The sequence below is a fragment of the Dryobates pubescens genome, chromosome 2 (assembly GCF_014839835.1).
Source record: "Dryobates pubescens isolate bDryPub1 chromosome 2, bDryPub1.pri, whole genome shotgun sequence".
NCBI classification, from domain to species: Eukaryota; Metazoa; Chordata; class Aves; order Piciformes; family Picidae; genus Dryobates; species Dryobates pubescens.
Window position 1 is genome coordinate 26,440,155 of NC_071613.1, and position 17,985 is coordinate 26,458,139.

The 17,985-nt window shown below is 39.9% G+C and overlaps 1 protein-coding gene across 5 annotated transcripts in view; it reads left to right on the forward strand.

Moving 5' to 3' along the window:
* DIP2A (disco interacting protein 2 homolog A) overlaps positions 1–17,985 on the forward strand; it is a 99,736-nt gene that overhangs the window by 66,634 nt on the left and 15,117 nt on the right. For all 5 annotated transcript variants that reach the window (XM_054172550.1, XM_054172580.1, XM_054172566.1 and 2 more), the window contains 12 exons: positions 71–135; positions 447–540; positions 950–1,069; positions 1,728–1,842; positions 2,856–2,995; positions 10,195–10,331; positions 10,762–10,842; positions 11,042–11,169; positions 13,217–13,331; positions 14,485–14,686; positions 15,259–15,368; positions 15,481–15,561. In XM_054172550.1, coding sequence (XP_054028525.1) covers positions 71–135; positions 447–540; positions 950–1,069; positions 1,728–1,842; positions 2,856–2,995; positions 10,195–10,331; positions 10,762–10,842; positions 11,042–11,169; positions 13,217–13,331; positions 14,485–14,686; positions 15,259–15,368; positions 15,481–15,561 — 1,388 coding nt within the window. The remainder of the gene's footprint in view (positions 1–70; positions 136–446; positions 541–949; positions 1,070–1,727; positions 1,843–2,855; positions 2,996–10,194; positions 10,332–10,761; positions 10,843–11,041; positions 11,170–13,216; positions 13,332–14,484; positions 14,687–15,258; positions 15,369–15,480; positions 15,562–17,985) is intronic.

Here is a 17,985-nt window from a genome sequence, read left to right on the forward strand (position 1 = left end):
TTTTGAGTTCTTAAATATTTCCCATAAATATGCTTCTAAGGTCTGATTATTTTTTTTCTTTCACTTTCAGCTGAAACGCTAACAAATGTCTTGGATTTCAAAAGAGATGCTGGCCTTTGGCATGGAGTATTAACAGTGAGTATTGGAATCAAAAAAGCTGCAGCAAGTCAGCTCTCTCAGGGTCAGAGCGTTTGTATCAGAATGAGATCATAAACTTTCAAACTATTTATATTTCAGTATTTACATTTTTCAGAACAAAGTGTTACTTTTCCAGTAACAGATTGCACAGGCATAGTTTATATTTATCCTGATTATAAACATAGTTTTCACTAACAGTTAAATATAAAAGTTATGCTGTAGCTGTGATTTTTTTTTCTTTTTTTTTTAAAGTGTTGGTACATGCTGTGTATTTTTTTGAGCCACTTAAAAGTTTCTTTTCCTCACAGAGTGTTATGAACAGGATGCATGTCATTAGTATTCCCTATGCATTAATGAAGGTTAATCCACTTTCCTGGATACAAAAAGTGTGCTCATACAAAGGTAATCTTAAAGTATTTTCACAATTATAAACATATAAATGAACTTGTATGAAATTTCTGCTCAGGCTGAGGGCAGTTGTCTTTAATCAGCCTGACTTTTTGACACAGCTTTGGAAATTGAGTGCTCCATTTCAGTATTACATTTACTGATAGATACATTTACTGATAGATGAGTGACATTGATGTCTTCTTCTGATGGACCCTTTAAAAAAAAAAGTGGTTTTCATCTCAATATTTGAACTAATACTAAACATATAAATTTTATAATCAAATCCATCTGGAAATGTTTGTTTCTGGTTGTAAATTGTTTCATAGATACATGTAAATGAAAGTATTTTTATAGTTCTATAATTTGCCTATCGTTTCTTTTGCAGATGCACCATAATTGTTATTTTTTTCATTGCTTTCAGCCCGTGTAGCAGTAGTAAAATCACGTGATATGCACTGGTCACTTTTGGCTCAGCGGGATCAGAGAGATGTCAGTCTGAGCTCTTTGCGAATGTTAATAGTGGCAGATGGAGCTAATCCGTGTAAGTATGGATGCATTTCCAGAGTGTCAGTCCAAGGTAAACTAAAGTGCACTATAAATCACAGAACTCTGGACCTGCACTGTAGGAACTCAGCAGCAGTGGCTCCAGTTCACTTTCCGCAAAGCAGAGACGGTAGCAAGTATTTCTTTGCCAAGGACACCGGAGCTACATTTATCATAGAAGGTGTCCTGAAGGATCTGTTGTTTATTTAAATAAAGAATGGTAGTTGGCAGTGTCATTTGGAAGAAGTTTTTAAAATTTCAAGTAAATCAAAATACCATTTTCAAGGTAACTACTCATGGACTGTATGTAGTCATTGAGTTGCAGTGTTTGTTAGTTCCGGACACACTCCTAGGGCTTATCTCAGTCATGTGCAAGGACATAAAAAATGGCAGTAGTCATAGCCTTAACTCAAAACCATGACAGTCATGTAGTGGTCATTTATAGTAGTTTGAGAAAGCAGCTGGAAGGGTTTTTTTGCAACCCTAGGCTGTACCCTAGATGGTGTTCTTACACACCAGAAAAACAGTCACTCAGATTCCTTGGAGTTGTGTAGTGACAGGTTAGCAAGTCATGATGGTAGAAGATGAAAGCATGAAATAGTTTTGCTTTCCTGCTTTTGGCAAAATGTTTCTACTTGTGCAATTGCTCTTTTTAGGGTCAATATCTTCCTGTGATGCATTCCTGAATGTATTTCAATCCAGAGGTTTGAGACCAGAAGTGATCTGTCCGTGTGCTAGTTCTTCAGAAGCACTAACCGTTGCTATCCGCAGGTAATTCTCTTTCCTGGGAGGTGAACTGAAATATTTCTTGTCTATTGAAACATATCTGGTGTTAAAATAGTAGCCAGAAAAGACACATAAAGAGGCCCAAAGACCTCAACAGACAGAGCTTGCAAGTATCTCCTTCACTGAAGGATGTGCAATTTGTTTGGTTTTTTTTTTTTCAAAAAGCTTAGTATTTTCTAAAAGTAATCAACCATAAGTGTTTGGGTTATTTTATTTTACTGCTTGGGAAGGCAAGTGCTGGAGGATCCTTATAATGTGCCCCAAAAATCAAGACACTTGCTTATTTGTGAAGAAGCTGATGCTGAATCTACAATAATTGTTTATATGAAATGTCTTTTAAATAGTGAGCTAAAGAAAGAAAAAAATATTTGTAACTGGTCTGAAAAATCCCATTGGATTTTTGGAGATAACAAGGAGATCGTTTGATTATTAATAGGTGTACAAATGGAATATGCTGGAAGTTGTTTTTTAAAGTAGTTTTGATCAAAATGTGCTTTTTCAGAAAATCCTTTTCAAGAGAAAATTAAACAAAGATTGGGATTTTAGCAAGTATTTTCTCTGGTGGGAGAACTGACATTTCCCAGTTTAAAAAGAACAAAATGCAATTAAAGAATTATTTTTGTACAACAGTCCTGGAATCTTTTGCTATGTTCTGTCCTGAAAGTAACCACAAAATGATGTTGCTGGTCCTCAATCAGTTCTGCTCAGAGTAAGAAGTGTCAAGTGTTCTGAACACTTCCTGCTTTTTCTGCTTATTTTTGACATTTCTTTGCCTATGTTAAAAAGTAATCCTCCTTGTAGCATTTTAGAGTGGAAGCTATGTGATTTTTTTTCTAGCTCTTTTCTCATCTGGTTAAAATATAACACCAGTCTTGGATGCTTGTTTGTTTAAATGAGAAACCAGTATGAACAAGCCTGAGACACTTGCACAGTGTTTTTGATGACCATAATGCCATTGGTCTGTTGATTCATACCTGATTTGATTATCTGTTTTTCAGGCCTCCAGAACTGGGTGGGCCTCCTCCAGGAAAAGCAGTGTTATCTATGAATTGTCTAAGTTTCGGTGTGATAAGAGTGGATACAGAAGAGAAGTTATCTGTGTTAACTGTACAGGATGTTGGTCAAATTATGCCTGGAGGTAGGAAAATGTTTCTTGCAGGTTTAACCATATTCCACATAAGTTATCTTTACTATCATGCTTGTGCTGGTGAAACAGAAATGTCAAATGATAAATACCCTTAAGATACTACAGCTTACGTTTTGACTATCTCAACTAGTTTATTCACTGTTTTCAGTAGAGATTAGTCTGTAATACATTTGAATGACCTTAGGTTTTGATACACGGAGGTGCTTTTGGCTTGTCTACAGAGCTCTTTCATTACTCATTTGTTGGCATTAGTGATGGATACAGCTATGTAATAACAAATACAGCAGAACAAAACAAAATATAAAGCACAGTAAGAAATACTGTCTTTCATCCAGGAGTGATAGTCCACATGTTAAAATAGAATGGTCATCCAGTTCAATTGCCTGACCAACTCAGGGCTGACTAAATGTTTAAGTATGTTAAGGGTATTGTCAGGATGCCTCTGGACAGCTTTGGAACATCAGCCATCTCTCTAGGAAGTCTATTACAGTGTTTGACCACCTTATTGGTAAAGAAATGCTTCCTAGTGTCCAGTCTAAACCTCTCCTAGCACAGCATTGAACCTTTCCCAAGTGTAATATCACTGGATGCAAGGGAGATCAGTTCCCTCTCCACTTCTCCTCCTCATGAAGATGTGGAGACCAATGTGGTTACCCCTCAGTCTCACTTTCTCAAAAGTAGATAAATCTAAAATCCTCAGCAAGGAAGACATACCCTTGATAGAAAAGATAAATTAAGGAATACTTAAGTGAGCTACACATATGCAAGTCCGTGGGCCCTGATGGGTCTCACCCATAAGTGCTGAAGCAGCTGTTCGATGTCATTATGTAGTATTTCAGACAAGTGCCTGAGGACTTGAGGAGAGCAAATGTCAATCCTGTCTCTGCAAGAAGGGCAACCAAGGAAACTACAGGCTGATCTGCATTGTCTCAAACCCTGCAAAAGTGATGGAATAACTCTTGTGCATAGAGGACAAGAAAGTCATCAGGAGTAGCCAGCATGGATTCACCAAGAAGTCATGTTTGACCCACCTGATCACTTTCTACAATGAAGTGACTGGCTTGGAAGATGAGGGGAGAGCAGTGGTTATTGCCTTCCTTGGCTTTCATCAGGTTTTGGACACTATGCTCCTGGATCCTCACAGAGAAGCTGATGAAGTATGGGCTGGAAGAGCAGACAGGGAGATAAACTGAAAACTGGCTGAACAACCAGGCCCCGAGGGTGGGGTGGTGAGTGGTGGCATGAAGTCTTTAGAGGCCAGTAACTAGTATGTAGCCCAGGGCTCAATACTGGCTTTGGTTCTGTTGAACATCTTCATTAATGATCCAGGTAATGGGACAGTATCCTCAGCACACTTGTGGCTGACACAAAGCTGGTAAAAATGGCTGATGCTGCTATACAGACAGGGTGAGGAAATGGTCCAGCTGACATGAAGCTGGTAAAAACACTAATACACTAGCAGGTGGTGCTGCCATGCAGAGGAACCTTGACAGGCTGAAGGAATGGTCAGACAGGAACTTCATGAAGTTCAACAAGGAGAAATGCAAAGTCCTGACCCCTGTGGAAAACTGAACACCTCTCTTCTGATCTTCTAGGAAGATAGGCAAGATATTCAAAATGTTCTCTGGGAACAAGGGGTTTGTGGCCAGCAGGAGGGTTTTAATACATTCTTGGATGTATTCACAGAACTGTGTGTATTCTACAGATCCTGTTAAGAGTTCAGTGTGGTAGGCAACATCAGGCAGGTGGTGTTTGGGTGGGTCTGTGAAAAATCCTTGTATTCTCTTTGCTAAGGTAGTAACCCCATTATATCACCACATCTCTTCTGCTTTTGATCCTTGAGCATACTATAGCATCATGGATCTGAGTCAAAACAAATGGGTCAAAAAAACTACAGCAAAATTATTTCAACTTAATGCTCTAGGAAGTAAGGTAGGAAGGGATGCCAATGTAAATAAACCCACTGAAAATAGTGACTCTTCCTCTGTCTAGTGCTTTGAGGCACTGTCTGGCAAATCTAATGGATCTCACTGGTTCAGAATGCCATTGACAGACAATTGACAACACTACTGTGACTTTCTATATTAGTAAGAAATATCAAGGGCCTTACCTGATTCTGTGAGGGGACAATAGATAATTATGTTTCCATTTAGTGCCTTGAAGTGGTATGACTTAGAATTGCTGGTTATTGCTATCTTCAAATGCAGTAGTAAGTGGCAAAATTACTTGTAGGTTAAGCAGAAGTTGGGCAACCTAATGAATTAACTATTTTAAAACTCTGAACAACATTAGGCTATCACTATCTGGTGCAGATAAGCTTCAGTTAGACCAAATAATGAAAATCCCAGGTCTAAAGGTGTATTTTTAGCAGAAATTTCTCTGTACATTTCTTAAGTCAGAACCTATGTGATAGAGTCCTTGCTAGAGGATAACCTGATGGCTTTGTTGTGACTCTCTTTTAAAAATAAGTAAATAGTTGAAAACTTCTGGAGTAGGAAGAAAGTTAAAAAGCTTGCAGTAATTTATAGAGGTGTGCCAGATGAAAATAAATTAATGACTTAATGAAATTAATAACTTACTTTCAAATGAGTCTGCATGTACATTCTAACAGTGAATATACTTGTGCCTTACCTTAAAAGATTTTTGCTTTTTACTGCGTAGCATTCATAGAGGATGTGCTCTGTCCATTCTCACTTGGTGTTTGGCATACAGAATAAAGCATACCACCTTTTCCTTTCTTGCACTTGCTCCTTACCTGGTTTTGCATTTTTTCCTTTCCTTAGATTGCTGTGATTTTATGGAAGGCCTAATTTGAGTCAGGTGCCATCCCTCTGAAGGCTTTGTTCTGTCTTCTGATCTGCACTGAATATGTTTAAGCTCTTAGAAGTACTACATGACCTAGTCTTTCAGACTCGCATTCCTGAATTTAATTTGGTCAAATGTGCTGTGAAAGTAGTCTCCTAGCCAAGAACTGGTAGTTGTGGTGAGACTTGTTCAGTCTAGCCAGATGGTTTTGATCTCATTACACTTGAAGATCACTGGCACACTTTATTCAGGAAACAGAAGGTTAAAGTTCGTGGATAAAGTGTCCACTTTCACCATTCATATTCTGACACACCTACTATGGGAATCTTACTAAAAAGATCTGTCAGCACCAGGATCACATCTTATGTCATTGTTGTTCAATCCATAGGCTGCTTTTGGTGCTGTATTTCCTTCAGTTGCCTTGGCTACTCATTTTCATTGTTTACCATGAGCACCAATCACAAGAGGAAGTGCAAGTACTTCACACCAGGGAAGTGCAAGTATCCACAAGAATATCTTTCCATCAGAGACAGCAAGGGAATTCTTAATCGAGAACCTAGTATGCATTGCCCTGGAATCTTTTGTGCAGATCCTAGAGGGATGATGTTTTGTCTTACCCATTAACCACTTGCATTATTTTGCATGGTTCCTCTCTGAGAGTCATGTTGCTAAGAATCAGTATTTGGCTTATAAAAATCTCCAGTATGTATTTTCAGATTGCAATGGTAAAGATGGTAGGGAGAACACCAAACCTCTCTTCTGCTTGCTTTGTGCCTTCAGCTTTCACATCAAGTGGGATGCAATTGCCATGGAATCTGTCATTTTGGAAGTTTACTGTAGCTTATACGTGGCCGTGGACATGGATGCTCAGGGTATTAAGTAAAGTTTACCTCTCTGCTAGTTCCGAACTACATGCTTCCATTCTTTTTCAGAAATTCTTCTTGCTTCCTTCTTTGACAGGAGAGTAACCCTCTCCAATCCAGAAGATCTATATACCTGTAGTTCCTAATCATACAGAGTCTGGTTCATAGAAAGATTGTTGCGGTAGATAGTTTCTTATTCTCAAACAGAAAACTTACAGTTGGTGCCAGATCTTGGGCTTCGGCAAGACAAATTTACACATACACAGTTTCAAGTTCTGTATTCAGAATCTTTTCCAGAAGTTCTGGGATAATGACTGAAATTTCTTAAATAGCAGGATGCTTTGTCTCAGACCTTTGGATATCTTGAATGTTACTGTTTCCTCTGTCCATGTCTAAGCAAGTGTTTGCCCAAGTTCTGCATCTTCACTGCAGAGCAATCGGGTTCCATTATCTCGTTGCCCTATTTGTGAAAGGAGTTGTTACAGAACAACCTTGTGAAGGTTTCAGTCTTTTACCTTAAACTGTAAATGTGAGATAGCAGTACCTCATTCCCACTTGGTCCTTAGAAGTTATTGTGAAAATCAGCTCTGTGTGTTCCATCTGGCTTCAGTCTAAGACATGATGGCATAACAGCCTGCCACTGCAGAACATCTCTTGGTGATCTGTAGCAAAGTGTACACTTCTGATGGTACAGTTTCTTGCAATTTAAATGTCAGGTTTGGCTGCTTATGTGACCATCTGTAGAGTCTAGATTCTTGATTCATCCTTATCTGGGAAGTTGACTTGCTTTATGCCTATTACCACTCCCAGAAGAGCAGGGAAAGATTGAGGTCCTTGTATTGGACATCCCCAAAGATGAGGTTTCTCTAGAAACCCTATAAATGCCTTCCACAATGGTGGTAGAGGCATTTTATCCTCACCTTTTAGTATTTTTCCTAAGGCTTCATGATTCTAGGTCTGACAGTCTTCTTGCATTCATGTTGTGCTTGTCTTGAAACATCTAAAGCTCAATCCAGTCTTTGGTAGGGCATTACAGCAGTCATCTGTTTGCACAAATTCTCATCCTCTGCCAGAAATGTCATGGCAGGGCTAACTGCTGAGAGGCACCATCTATATGAATGTACATGTGGACTCATATGAAGAAAGCAACCTTTCTTACCAGTAATCAGCAGTCTTCATAACGTGCAGTCCGCATGTACATTCCCATCCCATCTGCTTTTCCCTTCTCTCTAATTCTTTTTCAGATGCAATGCTGTTGAGAGAGACTGAAATGGTGGTAGATGCACTTTCTTGTATGTCACACATGAAGCAGGAACAGAAGGAGAAGCCAGAGTACAGGCTCTACAGATACTGCAAAAGGAAAATCTTGCAGTATCACATGGCAGGGCAGAACTATGTCTGCTGTTAGAATGTACGTGCAGACTACCTGTATCAGACATGGGTTACTGGTAAGTGGGTTTTTCACTTGGTCAGGGTGATATGATTGTTCTTATCCTTCCTGGATAGAGAATCATTTGGGTGCTGTAGGCTAATCTGTTGGGTCTTCAGTGTCTGTGAATGAGTTGTGCTGTAGCATTTGTGTATGCCTACAAACCGGTGTGCTTTCTACAGTTAGTAACACTTCTCTTGGTTCTGAGATTAAGTCAAGTTATTTCCTGTGGCAATATTCTGTTTCAATTTACCATTCAGTTTTAAATGACCCTTTTATCCAGTTTCCTCTCCTAAACTGCAAAATGTGGGTTTTGCCCTACTAGCTGGTAATTCACACTGTATAATTCAATTCCAGACTTCTAGTTCATAGTTACAGGTTTCAGCAAGTGAAACTTGTTCATCTTCAAACTTAGACCTTAAGCAGATTTTGAGTAGCATCACTTTACTTGGTCACCAAAAGTTATCATTGAAGTTCCGATAATTAGTTGTTTGGATACTTTTTATGAAACCAAGATATTTAGAGGTTGATCTGTTGGTAGGGTTAATTGTTCTCTCTGTTGTTCAGACCTAAGCTGTTGAACTGAGGAGTTCTCTGAAATCTGAAAACCTATTAACCTTTTTTACCAGCAGAGTTCTTGGTGCATGCCTGCAACAGACCTGGTTTTAACATGTAATAGTAATAAAGGAAATGTGCCATTTACCACTTCTGATTTCTTTTCATGCTAGTTGAACAGTGGTCAAAGAAAGTGCTATCTGTATATCACTTAAAATTTACTAAACTAGGAATCAGAATTATAGTCCTTTTTAATGGCTACTGTAAGCCTTATCTGTGTTTCCCATATGACATGTGTTCCATGGCCAAAACACTGAAAGGACCCTGATAGAAATAAGTGAACTAAATAAATTTCTGATACTTCTGGAGTCTCATGTTTTCTTAATATAGTATGCATGACCACAGAGTACCCCTTATAGTCTGGGTTGCAAGCAGACATAAGGGCAAAGGGCAGAACATTAATTTATAGCATAGGCTGTAATTTTTCTAAGGCTTGGTTTATTTTGTATTGACCCAGGTAGCCATCTTGATTTCTTTGTTAATTTTGAGACTTAAGTGCTAAGCTGAACTTCCTTGCTTCATCATGCCATCTCACTCCATATTCTTTTTCACTTTCCCATTCAGTCTAAGACAGGACAAACCCAGGCTGCTTTAAGAAAAGGCTCTACTTAGCCAGGGAAACCTCTGAAAAAAACAGTGACATACAAAGTGAAATGCGACCCAAAGCCAGAGTTAAGCTCAGTTGTAATATTTGATTTACAAATGTGTATATTCTCAATTAAAAATAAGAAAATTTAAGCATAAGAAGAATTCTGAGATTTCAGAAGAAAATTGGTTAGCATAATAGTGGTAGGACCTTTATGAAGTACAAACCTTTTAACAAGATAGGAAATAGATAATATGTAGTCACAGGAATAAGTTCAGTAAGGCACAGCTCTGAGATGAGTGTATGTGGTCTCTAAATTACAGTTGGCAGGCAGACTGGCCTGCTTTAAAATATGGGAGACAATCAAGTAAAATCATCGACCTATCAGTGAGGGAATGAAGTAGCCTAGTTTTCTCTGAACCTGTAATGTGTTTCTCACATAACTTAAGAGATGATGCTATGAATATCAATATGTGCAATAAATAAAAGCAATGGTATATCTGTAATGGGAATCTTCTTCATTTTCATCTTTTTTTCTTAAATCTGCTTGTATTTGATCAAGCCAGCAGCCTCCATGCTGAAAAGCAATTGCTGTGGTTTTGGGTTCAGTTGCAGCTGGTGTGTAGGCTGTAAATCACTGTAAGGGGGGGGGGAAAAGTTGCATTTGCAAACTTGCATTTTGAATCATAGAGAACGCATTACACAGCCTGTCAAAAAGAGCTCTCTCGCATGCTGTGTGTTTGCTGTAGCTGATAATTAGATTAAATAAATATATTTTTAATAGATTAGTAATTAATATATTACAATATTTATCTGCCTCTTAGTGGCAAAGCATCTTCTGTCACCTGCTGAAACGTATCAGTGCTGTGATTCTGTGTTCTTCTCCCTTTAGCAAATGTGTGTGTTGTGAAGGTGGATGGGACACCTTACCTGTGTAAAGCTGATGAGGTTGGAGAAATATGTGTGAATTCAGGTGCTACTGGGATGGCATATTTCGGCCTTGTCGGAATCACCAAGAATGTGTTCGAGGTTTGTATCTTTTTCTAATGTAAACTTTCAATGTTACATTTCTACTATTTCTTTTTACAGATAAACTGCAGCAAACTTAAAGTTCTGCTTTTGTTGCAATTGAAGTGATATGCTTGGGTACACTCACTGGGGGGTGTTAAAAGAAAAACTTGCTGATCGATTGCTATGTGAATGCATACTGTAAAACCTGGTTTAAAAAGCAGTGCAAACTCCTGTTATGAAGGCTGAGTGGCTGAGAAAAAGTTAAGAAAGAAGGCTACCACAGAGTTAGGAACTGGTGTGTTCTTTATTCAAAAAACTGTTGTTCATACTTGATAGTAAGTGTTGTCATCAGGTAATTTTTCAACTGAGCGTAGAGCTGAAATGAAACAGAGAAAGCATTTTCACTGTTATCAGTACTGAATGTCTGAATACTTGTGTGTTCTTTCAGGCCATTCCAGTGACAGCAGCTGGAGTGCCTGTTTCGGACCAGCCCTTTACAAGAACAGGATTGCTTGGCTTTGTGGGTCCCGTAAGTGTCAATAAGCCATCTGGGGCCCTGTTTTGTCCTGACTCCCAGCTCTTAAGTGATGCCCCCAAATTCAGCAGAATTCCGTGTCAGGGTAGTAACCTCGTACAGATCTTGAGAATATTGTTGGCTTTAGTCCAGCACGTGTTGCTGGGAGTCTGCAGGGTTTTTGCCTGTACTTCTAATCCTGTCTTCTTTTCAGGACTATTTGGTGTTTGTGGTAGGAAAACTGGATGGGCTAATGACAGTTAGTGGTCGCAGGCACAATGCAGATGATGTGGTAGCCACTGCATTAGCAGTTGAACCCATGAAGTTTGTGTATCGGGGAAGGTGAGTATTTAAATAACTTCATCACTTCTGATTGGACTTTGTTGCTTCTTTTAAAACCAGCAAACAAGTAGCATAGTGTGCCCAGAAGCTCTGCATGTGAATTTTTACATGTGGTTTTTTTGCAGGAATGGTGTCAGTAGGTTGCAATATGCCACATAAAAACTTGGCTGTCCCTGCTAACTTGAAAGACAAATATTGACACCTTGCTTCATGCATAATAGATTCAAAATTACTTTCATATAGTATAAACATAGATCTTTAAATGTCTGTTTACACATTCTTTCAGAGCTTTGCTTAAGACAGGCAAAAGAAGCTTGCATGACAAATGTAAAGCACAACTCCCTGTTGTCCACCTGAGCCTTTCATGCAGAGTGGTGTAGGGACGAACTATGCAGCATGTTCCAAAGAGCAAAGCAGGAGTGTCAAAGGGCCTTCAAAGATGGCATGTATTAAATCACAGTCCTTATTGCTCTTCAGTGGTCAATGACTCAATATCTGGATAGAGATTAGTGATGAATCATGTCCCTCAGGGGTCCATTTATACTGTTCAATATCTACATCAGTGGCATAGCAGGACCAGGTACACCCTCAGCACATCCTCACATGATACCAAGCTCTGTGGTGCAGTTGATGTGCCTGAGGAGCAGGATGCCATGCAGAGGGACCTGGACAAGGTCAAGAAGTGGGTCTGCATGAAACTCAAAGGTTTTAATAAGGCTGAGTGCAAGGCCCTGTACATGGGCTGGGACAACCTCCAGTGTCAGTACAGGCTTGAGGGATGAAGGGGTTGAGAGCGGCCCTGTGGAGAAGGACTTAGGGCTACTGGTAGATAGAAAGCTGGATGAGAGCTGTCAGTGTGTGCTCACAACCCAGAAGGCCAGCTGCCTGCTGGGCTGCATCAAAAGCAGTGTGGCCAGCAGGCTGAAGGAGCAGATTCTGCTGCTCTACTTCACTCTGGTGAGACCTCACCTCTAGTGCTGTGTCCAGTTCTGGAGTCCTCAGTACAGGGAAGACCTGACCTCTTTGAGAGGGTCCAGGGGAGGAGCACAAAAATTATCAGAGTGCTGGAGCACCTTTGCTTTGAGGACAGGCTTATAAGAGTTGGGGTAGTTCAGCCTGAAGAAGGCTCCAGGGCAATGTTATTGCAGCCTTTCAATATCTAAAGGGGGCCTATAAGAAAGATAGGGACAATCTTTTTTGCAGGGCCTGTTGCGATAGGACAACAAGTAACAGTTTTAAACTAAAAGAAATGATATTTTAGATACAAGGAAGATGCCTGTAGAGAAAAGAGATGAGATACATACAAGGAAGAAGTTTTTCACAAGGAGAGTGGTGGAACACTTTCACAGGTTGCCCAGAGAGGTAGTAGATGCCTCATCCCTGGAAACATTCAAGATCATACTGAGGCTCTGAGGAGCCTAATGTCGTTGAAGAATGTTCATGCTCACTGCTGAGGGATTGGATTAGATGACTTTTAAAGGGCTCTTCAAACCCAAGCTATACTATGAATCTGTGAAAGTCAATCTTCCTCATTTTGACATAATTTGTGTAATCCACAGATCATACAAATAATGGCACACACTTAGCCTAGGCATTAGTATTTTATCCCAGAAGTTGTGAGCCTCAAACTAACTCAATACACAAGTGGGATGATGTGTTTTTCAGTAGAAGTATTGACAGCCATGCTGATCAGTAATTTGGCATAGTTTTCTTCAGAAGGGACATCTTATGTCCACAAGTTTAGCATGCATGAGAGAGGCATACAGGCAAGGTTTGCCCAGCCCCTGCACGTATGGAAGCTGTCTGTGTTGGACACATGCAACATTGCTGACTGCAAATTCACTTGTCCCCCAACAGAAATGAATTGCAATAACAAGCCTACATTTGTTTTAAATTTGTCTGTGATTTTGTGATGATCTGGCATGAAAAATGCTTGTGTATGTTGAAACAGTACCATTAAAGGTTGCAGTCATTTCCACATTATAATGAACCGTGCTATGTTCATCATATGTTGCATCCTATCATTCTTCTGTCCTTTGCGTTTTAGGATAGCAGTGTTTTCTGTGACCGTTTTGCATGATGATCGAATAGTGCTTGTGGCAGAGCAGCGCCCTGATGCGTCAGAGGAGGATAGTTTTCAGTGGATGAGCAGGGTTCTACAGGTAGTCAGTCTGTCCTTTCTCTCTTTCCAGGTGAATGAGGCTGATGTTTGAAATGAGAATATCAGAGCATCTTTTTTTTTTCCCCACAAGAAAAACCTTTCAGTGTAACAACAGAGAGTTGTAATACACTGACTTCGGAAAGTGTTTGAGGGCTGATAGTTAACAGAATTTTGTAAAAAGTAGGACTTTCTTTCAGAATGTTTTTTTAACGTCATGCTGCTACATTTTTTTAAGTCCTAGGTATGATAGATTTTGTTTGTTTTAATTCTGTATATCTACTTGATTTTTATACTGGCTTGGAGAGTTAAGTCTGAAAATGTTTAAACATATACTTAGTGCCAAGTATCAAAACAGACTCTGAAGTCATCTTATGTCACTAGCATCCTAATTCTAGATCTCCAACAGTAAGCATTAAAACTTTTTCCCTTGAATATTTTGTTTCCATGGGGAGCCTGGAGGGAGGGGAGTTCTGATAGATTTGTACTTGAAGATTTTGGAATTAATCAGTTTTAAGGAAGTAAAAAGTGAGAGAGCAATTACGGAAAAATAGTGAACAGACAACTGAAGGGAAGGCCAGAGAGAACAACTTCAGGGAAGGTTCCTCTGAAGAGTAAGGCAGTTGTGTAATAATGATTTTTAATTTCAGCTTTGTAATCATTTGGGAGGGAATATCTGGTGATAGGAAGGCTTCTTTTCATGGGAAGAAAAGTATTTTTATTTCTGTCTTTAGAAGTGTCATAGCTAAAATGGACACTTAAGTTTTCAGCAGCAAGATGCTTCCTTCCCTACTTTTCTGATTTTATGTTCTACTATGCTTTTGTGATTGTGCCATACATGCTAAATTTGATGGCTATAATTTTGACTTTTTAAAAACCTCTGCACTTTTTGCCCACTTTTAAGAGATTTTTCTAATCCCTGATGTGCAGGTGGCATCCCCTGTGCACAAGCAAAGTCCTGGGTCTGCTCCTGCTCCCATTGAAGTCATGGCACAACTTCTATGAGTTCAGTGAGTGCAGAATTGGACCCTTTATTTGCAAATTGTGGTGCAAGTAAAAATTTTGATGTTACTAAATGACATAAATCAAATTCTTGCCCTAGCTACATCCCAGTTGATAACATGCAACGTTTGTTTGGCTTTTTTCTTTCTATCAAGGCAATTGATAGCATTCACCAAGTGGGCGTCTACTGTCTTGCCTTGGTACCAGCCAACACTTTGCCAAAGGCTCCACTCGGAGGAATTCATATTTCAGAAACCAAGCAGCGCTTTCTAGAGGGTACTCTGCACCCATGTAATGTCTTGATGTGTCCACATACTTGTGTTACTAACCTGCCTAAGCCTCGGCAGAAACAACCAGGTCAGTAAACCAGAGGATGTTCCTTAGTTCTGTGTGTCTGTTTGTGATGGTATGCATGGGATATGATTCAGAGTCAACATGAAGGCTCAGGGCTGTGCATGTAGGGTGGTTTTAAGCAGCCTAAATTGACAGAGTTATTGGTGGTGTTAGAGCATCCCAGAGTTCAGCAAGGGCATTATGGTTTGCCCAAAGTCCCAGCTAAATTCAAAGACATAAAGCACATACCAGTTTCATGCTTCTGTAGCTACATTATAAATTGTTTCTATGTTGGCCATGTTGCAAAGGCTGGTCCTCAGATACGCTGTTAACTCATGTAATAAAATAAAATACAGGCCTCAGTTTGCTGAATCAATAAAGACTGTTTTTTTAATCTACCACACAGATAATAGGCTGGGTTGTGGTATACCATACTATCCTTTCTTTTTCCTGCACAATATGGCCCTTGGTCTTAGCTTTTCATCTTTTCAGAACTATGTTACATGTGGCATTTATAGTAATCTGCTGTCTGAATTACAGTTTATAACATGTTCCTTGCATTATTTTTCCTAATTTTCCACTGTTTCATAATGCAGAGGTTGGTCCTGCTTCGATGATAGTAGGAAACCTTGTTGCTGGAAAGAGAATTGCACAAGCCTCAGGGAGAGATGTTACCCAGCTGGAGGATAATGATCAGGCAAGAAAGGTAACACTGATGTCCTAGAGAAGACCAGATACAGTATTCTGCTGAAACTAAGTATAGTATATTTTGGGCAAGTCTGAGTGTCTTTTTTTGTTGGTTTGTTTGTTTGTTTCAGTTCCTGTATTTAGCAGATGTTCTTCAGTGGCGAGCTCAGACAACTCCAGATCATCCCCTCTTCCTTTTGTTGAATTCCAAGGTGAGATGCACTTCAGGTCATACTTGGAGATTGAGGCCTGTTAAATATTGTTTGTGTTCTAAGAAAATTCTAGCTAGCAGTCTTTTCCTAAAATGTTACAGGTTTTTTTGATGAGGCAGACAGAAATTTCTAGTTAGCAAGCATCATAATTTTTCAATAGCTGGAATTTTACTCCACATCTCTTATCCATATCTGGAATTTCAGTATGCATTCTGCCTATCTTAAAGCATTGCAGTAATTACATTTCCTGCTGGAACACAACTTTTGTCGTATTAATGAAAGCCATGATTCTGTCTTTGTCCCTGAGCACAAGGGTAATTGGAAGTCAGAGATGGAGGATTATTTTGTTTTAATTGGAAGATCTAGAGCCTAAGTAGAGAACACTTGGGACAGTTTTGGAGATGTATTTTCTAGGAGCACTGCACACCCTTCAGGAGACATGGATGCCTTGTCCTCAGCTAGGCACCCTCCAAAAGGATTGCATTTAAGGTTGCTCAAACACGAACAAGCAAGCACTTGACTTTTGAAGTGCAGACTCTGTGTACTTCCAGCCTCCATATACTTGTTTTATTCAAGGGCTGTCTGAGCCCTTATGACATGTGACACAGCAGCAGTCACATTTCTCATTTTTGCTCATAGCCTCTCTGCATATGTGACTGTCAGTGGTTTTGGAGCATTTATTACCCTGTGCATCAAACACTTTGTAAAGAGGTATGAAAAAAAAAATGAACTTTTGGACGTTTCTCAGTATTTCAGCCTCTCTGGGCTTGAGAAGCACTACTGCTGTGCAGATTTTGGAAAATGTACATATTTTAGATCTTCTACTCCTTTTCTGGCACTTCCCTATTCCCCTCCCTTCTTTCCAGGAGGCAAAGCTGGTTGTGTTTTATTTGTGCCTGTACACAGTAGCTACCATTCCAGTGACAGTAACAGTCCAGTGACAGATTTGGCCTACCTTGTGCTGTATTGAACTGCTACTGTGCAAGATAGGGAAGGTTACAGATTTGCCTTAGGGACTCTCTCACACAGGCAAAATGGTTTGTGACATGGTTCAAAGTTCTATCTTTCTTCATGAGACTCTACTTTATCAGAAGAAACTGCTTCAATATAGTTATTGTTAAGAGCTCCAGAATTGCTTTATTATTCGTTCAGAATAAAGAGGCTTTTGAGGGATTTTCTTTCGTCTGAAGAAGCCCTTTTCTGGTCATCATGCTTTAAGCCCACCCAACTGGCAACAGAGCATCATGCAGCCACTCACTCAATCCTGCCTCTCTGTGGCTGGATGTAGAGGAGAAAATAAAACAAAAGGCTTTGAGGGTTAATTAAAAAGGACAGGACAGGGAAGGTTCACTCCCAAATTGCAGTTGTGGGCAAATAATAAGACTCAGCATGGGGAAACAAATTCAATTTGATCTGAACAATGAATCCACCACCAATTTACCAGCTGAATCAGAGCAGGATAGTGAGAAATACAACTGGATCTTAAAAACACCTTTCCCTCTGCCCCCTTCCTCCCAGGCTCAGCTCTGTTCCTGATTCTTAACTTCTTCACCCTGCAGCAGCACAAGGGGATAGCGAATGGGGGTTGTGGGCATGCTCTTTCTGCTGTTCCTTCCTCTCCGGAGGAAAACTTCTCCCAGTCCTCCCATGCTGCACTGTAGTGTCCCTCCCACAGGGCACAGTTCTTCACAAACTTCTCTAACTAGCATGAGTCCCTTCTGCAGGCTGCAGCAACAGACTTCTTTGGCACAGGCTTCCCTCAGTCACAGTTCTTTTGAGTGCAGCCATCTACTATGGTATGGGTCTTTCACCTCCACCCCTCCTTCCTCACTGACCTTGGAGTCCCCATGGCTTTATTTTCACATCTTACTAATCTCCAAACAAAAAAAAATCCTAAATCAGAAGTTAGCCAAACAGATTTTTATCCTTTTGAATTATCACAGAGACTCTGATTGGCTCAGCCTTGGCCAGAGGTAGGTCTGACTTGGAGCTGGGGGAGTTTCTTGAAGATTCTTACAGGAGCCACACCAATAAAAACATACATCCCAACTTCATAGGCTAGGGCATTGATTGCTAGGTTGTATAGCAAAAGAATGTTTTCTATCTTCACATAAAGAACTGTACTCAGCCTCTTGCAGTTCCCATGACTTTGCAACTGCCTAAGCAATCCAAAGAGGACACTGCTTCTAAGCAAAGACTTTGCAGATGCATAGTTGTGAGAAATACACTTTCAGTAGGTGCACTAAAGCTGAAGTGACAGTATACACCAGCCACAGCTTAGGTTGCCTCTCTGACAATTCAAAAGAGTATACCAAAGACATCAGCAGAGTTCCCTTTGCACTTTCAAGACTGCTGATTGCAGCTTAAGCCATTCTATGATTGTATGATCTGGAGGTTTTGTTGTGCGTGGTAATGTAAAGCTGA